Source organism: Pinus tabuliformis, chromosome 2_2, assembly GCF_031772625.1.
Source record: "Pinus tabuliformis cultivar Carrire ecotype Pingquan chromosome 2_2, CPIR1, whole genome shotgun sequence".
Classification (NCBI taxonomy): Eukaryota; Viridiplantae; Streptophyta; class Pinopsida; order Pinales; family Pinaceae; genus Pinus; species Pinus tabuliformis.
The window spans coordinates 504,583,471-504,588,572 of NC_142300.1; the positions used below are offsets into that span (position 1 = coordinate 504,583,471).

At 33.0% G+C, this 5,102-nt stretch overlaps 1 protein-coding gene across 1 annotated transcript; it reads right to left on the reverse strand.

Moving 5' to 3' along the window:
- Window positions 1–1,291: 1,291 nt before the first annotated feature.
- Window positions 1,292–4,139, reverse strand: LOC149193571 (UDP-glycosyltransferase 86A1-like). Its single transcript, XM_089406749.1, has 2 exons — window positions 3,616–4,139; window positions 1,292–2,260 (listed from the first exon to the last, which is right to left on the reverse strand). Exons 1-2 carry the CDS (start codon window positions 4,106–4,108, stop codon window positions 1,335–1,337), a joined length of 1,419 nt encoding a protein of 472 aa, XP_089262875.1. The 5' UTR covers window positions 4,109–4,139; the 3' UTR covers window positions 1,292–1,334.
- Between the last annotated feature and the right edge of the window lie 963 nt (window positions 4,140–5,102).

Consider the following 5,102-nt stretch of genomic DNA (forward strand, 5'->3'; position numbering starts at 1 on the left):
AAATTAAGAATCGCTTCTTTCAACGGTCTACATTTGACATTAAAAAAAAATCTAATTAAAATGTTTATGTCTTACATTAAACATCATTTTATTATTGAAAAGAACGAAAATTGAATTTGATAACTCTCATAGCATTTAAAACACATTCTCAAGAAAAAGTATTTCTAATTCTGCTGGTCACAAATACGTCATATATTATTTTCTCACGCGATGTTTTAGGGTTTGTTCAATTTCCCAAATCTACTATATAATTAGTAAAAATTATTTTTATTTTAATAATATAAACTGGTGTAGTTTAATTTTTTAATTTTTTTTATTTTTTTTTATATAGAAATTTTGGGGATATTTTGAAAAAATATGGCAGAGATTTTTGTAGATGCAAATAAAAGTTGTCAAACATCATAATTTTAAGTGTCTTGGAAGTTTTTTATGGCGTTGAATCCATTTCCACTATCAAAAACATGATTTTTTGAATTATTTTGACTTTTTGAAATTTTTTTGCCTGGATTCCGACCACTTTTGGCTGTCCAAGCAATTCCCTTACCTCTATAGACGACTCCATATAAATTTGATTATATTTTTTAAATATTTATAATTTTAAAATACTTTTTATTAAAAATAATATTTTTTTTTTTCTAAAAGTGAATTAAGATAATTAAAAAAAATGTTTATAAACATTTTCATATATAAATGATTCATCATGTATTATATATTATTAAATGATGATGTTATATTTTTTCATTTTTTTTTAAGAAAAAACATATTTTTGATATTCTATATAAAATAAAAAATACAGTAAAATTTAAATATATTATAGATGTTAAATGTATCTTAAAACTTAACTCAATCATATTTGAATAAGATCAAACAAATTCAAGAATAAAATTCACAACACAATAACATGAGACACTTGTGAGATGGAAAGTAACCCAACATGTAATAGCAAAGTTTCTTTGGATACATATCTCTTTGGATACAGAATATATAAATAATCTAAATATACAATCTGCAGAATGCTTCATTTCACAATAGAAAGAGAAATTTGCCCAATAGAGAAAGAAAAATTTAACAAACGATGCGTACTAATGACACGATCTCAGAAACTTTAGGGGCCAAATTTATATCAAAACATTATTCAGACAAAGGTTAGATCAAAAGTAATGATATGGCAAAATCTTAATATCCAAATTTACATAAAAACTTTATCGCAAGAAAGGTTACATTTTCTGAAACACGGTCAACCATATACCACATTTTACATAAAAACTTTAGTCCAATAAAGACATGCCACATTTTAGCATCAGCCCCTGAATACATCTGTAGCCTATTTCACACTAGCGAAGCATAATTTTGTCAACCAATTCCTCCACAAAATTGTCCAAGTTTCCAGCAGAGGATCCGCCTTCAATGGTTGCCTTCGTAGCTACACGCTTGAATCGCTTCATATTCCTCCTAACCTTCTTACCTTCTCCTCCCCGCATCAAGGCTTCCACGTTCCTCGCAATTTCTTTGCGCCCAATTGTTTCTCCTTGGATTCCGGAATGCCGTACCTTCATGGCGATTCCCATCTCGTCCGATACGAGCTTGCAGTTGGTGTACTGATCGGCATGAAGCGGAAAGCCCAACAGCGGAACGCCATTGCAGAGACCTTGCAGGATCGAATTCCAGTCACAGGGCGTGAAGAACCCCCCTACGGAACGATGCGATAGCAATGCCAAATGATGATGACGAGACCAGTTAGAAGCGACGACACCCTTATCTTTGATCTGATCAAGAAAACCAACTGGCAAAATCTCTGATAACGACGCATCAGAATTGAGAGTCTCGGGAGGCAGTGCCCAGAAGAAGGGAATTCTACTTTCAAGCAAGCCGACGGCTATTTCTTCGATTTGGCTTTCGGAAACACGGGCACGTTCACCTAACGAAACGTAGATGACTGAGTGTCGCGGTTTCGAATCCAACCACCTTTCCAAATCGGAGTCCAGAGCTTCATGGCTATCAAAATACCCAGATGGCAACAGCGGACCCACAGAGCAGAGAGGCGTAGTAGTCTGCATCGAATATTGTATTTCTTCTCTTTCCAGTTCATAGACTGAATTTGTGAGGACCCAGTCTGCTTCCCGAACGCATTGGAAAGACAAAAATATAATATGGAGCATCAAGTCTGACATCTCTGTTGCCTGGAGAAAAGATGGGAGATCAGTTTGACTCATCGCTGGGACTCCCGGAATGTAATCGATGCAGTTATCATCTGCTTCAACTGTACAGCAAAAAAATTCACCATAAACGGAAAAAAGCTGAAAAGAAAAGTGACTAAACCCTTGGCTCAATCAATATTTTAACAGTGGCAAAAAATCTGACCGCTTACTATTCCAAAATAGATTGTTTCAGTCTGTCTCACAGTATTTATTGCATCTAGACTTGTAAATGAAATGAAAAAGGGTGCAGCTGATAAAATGAAAAATTGAATTTAAATAAAGGGAAAAGCTTTCACTGTATAGAAAAAGAAATCACAATAAACTGAATAAAGCTTGGAAAAAGAAAAAAGTGAGTAAACCCTTGGATCAATATCATGAAAAGTGCCCTCAAAAACTTGACTGATTAGTTTTATAATAACTTGTAAAAATAGATTTGTTTCAGAGTTTATCTCTCCCTCCTTATTGATAAATAGAAAAATTAAATTGATAAAACGAAAAATTGAAGTTCAATTTTACAAAAGAGAAAATCAACCATAGCAATAAATTAATATAGGTTTCCACAGAGTTTAAAATGAATATAGATTCATAGGTTCCCACGGCTTTTGAAATTAATATAGATTCGAAGATAAATCTAGTTAAAATTGGAAAGTTCAAATTTTCTAACAAAATAAACACTGAAATTTTCCGAAAACTTAGATATTCTAAACATAACTAACAACAAAATGATATGATTAATCGAAAACTTACAATCTATCAACCCTTATCATAAAAATCTTAAATCTATTAATATAAATCCATTTAAACTTGGAATTTGGTTCCCAGTTTTGATGCCACTAAGGACTTATTAGATTTAGGATTCAAAACAATTTATATTTACCGTAAATTGATCTTAGTTTCTTTTCAAACAATACAATATAAAATCATTTTTCTACTTACATTTATCAGTTTCTGAATTTTTAAAATTTTATAATAAAAAACCATGATGACTTTCCTGTAGTATTGAAAAAACCTCTCCCATAAACCTAAAATTTTGATTGATAAGTGAACAGAGCAAGAAACTCCTACCAACGTTAAAAATAAATAAAAATTGATTTATATGTGAACAGAGAATGAAACTAAAATAAAAATTGATTTATATGTGAACAGAGAATGAATCTAAAATATAGAAACGGAATTTAATGGAGTGTAAGTTGTATGGTTGGGATGGTTTGTCTATAAGGCGATTATCTATCTTAATTTCTTGAAATAACATGTATATAACCGATCATGTATCTTGATTCTATCTTGATTCCCTGAAATAACGGGTAAATATTGTTATACTATAACATCAATCTAAACCATATTTAAAAAGTAATTATAAACAAAAGAAATGGGGTTTAATGGCAGTCTAATGAAAGTATTTAGGATTGAGTCTTACCGTGGGTTTTAGAGGGGAAATGGCCTTTGGAAATGAGCATATCTGAGTGATAATATATTATATACGATGCAGCGGACTGAGTCCACAACGAGATGAGAGGAACGTTGAATTTCTTGGCAATGAGCACCGTCCATGGCAGCAACGAATCTGCAATGATGCAGGAAATTTGATTGTCTTCCTTTGTGTTCAGCCTCTCGATTACTTCGTCCACTGGCTGCATCATTGTGTTGAAAGTAAACTGTAAAAATCCCTCGTTGTACAAAGACCTATCAAAATCCATGGCCAAATTATCTGAAATCTCTGCACAGCGAATGTCTAAACCAGTTGTTTGAACAACATTGTTGATGTATGCTTGTGAATCAGATGATCCCTCAGTTGAAACAAAGGTGATAACCAAACCCCTGGAGGCCAACTTGATACAGAGATCGGCCATAGAAAAGCTATGGGACTCCAAGGGGTAAGGAATAGCTAGAGCATGGATCCGGAGAGACATCTTGATTGTGGTGTATACGCTACGCTGCTCCTTCCTCTATATAAATATCTCCACCGATATGAGATCCATCGAACTGATATAATCAATGCATGTTATCCCACCTAATCAAAGGTTACCGAGAACCAAATTTTAAGGTTAATCCCTAATCTGGACTGTAGCGTGATGATGTCGTTTTCCCTTATCTGGACTGTCGAAATGTGCAAGTGCAAGTAATACGTGTTATCCCACCTAATCAAAGGTGCCGAGAACCAAATTTTAAGGTTAAACCCTTATCTGGACTGTCGAAATGTGCAAGTACAAGTAATACGTGTTATCCCACCTAATCAAAGGTACCGAGAACCAAATCTTAAGGTTAAATCCTAATCTGGACTCTAGCGTGATGATCTCGTTTTCTTTTCTTTTTCTGTGATATCGAAATGTGCAAGTACAAGTAATAGGTGCTCCAGATGGAGTTACCTCAGACTTGAGGTATATAAAAGTGTTATAGAATCTTAATTCATTACGTCTTTCTTTTTAATATCTCAGTCTTGCTTTACCTAACCTAACTATGAAACAAAATATTAGTATAGAATAAAATCCGGCATAGTTAATTACATTAAAAATTTACTCTCTCAATTTTCGATTAGAGTTAAAAGTTTGAATTTTCTAGAGCTTTCTTTATTGTCCAGATATAACGAGTCCACATATAACTAGTCCCATATGAATGATTAAAGGAGGTTAACATGGTATCCACTTATACCATGATGGTAAACATGGTACTTCATTGCATGCATACATTAATTGACACAATTCTTGAAGTGTTGGAAATATTTATTCCTATAGAAGAAAATTAGGGGATACACATATGTGAGAGTTTTTGAACTTGGAAAATTGTCATTTAATGTCTGAAAATGACTTTGAACACTTTCCAACCTCAGTTTTCTAAAATGGCATGATTCCTCCATTTTTTCCACTCTAAAAGCATAAAGATAGATGAAAAATAATATCATGATCC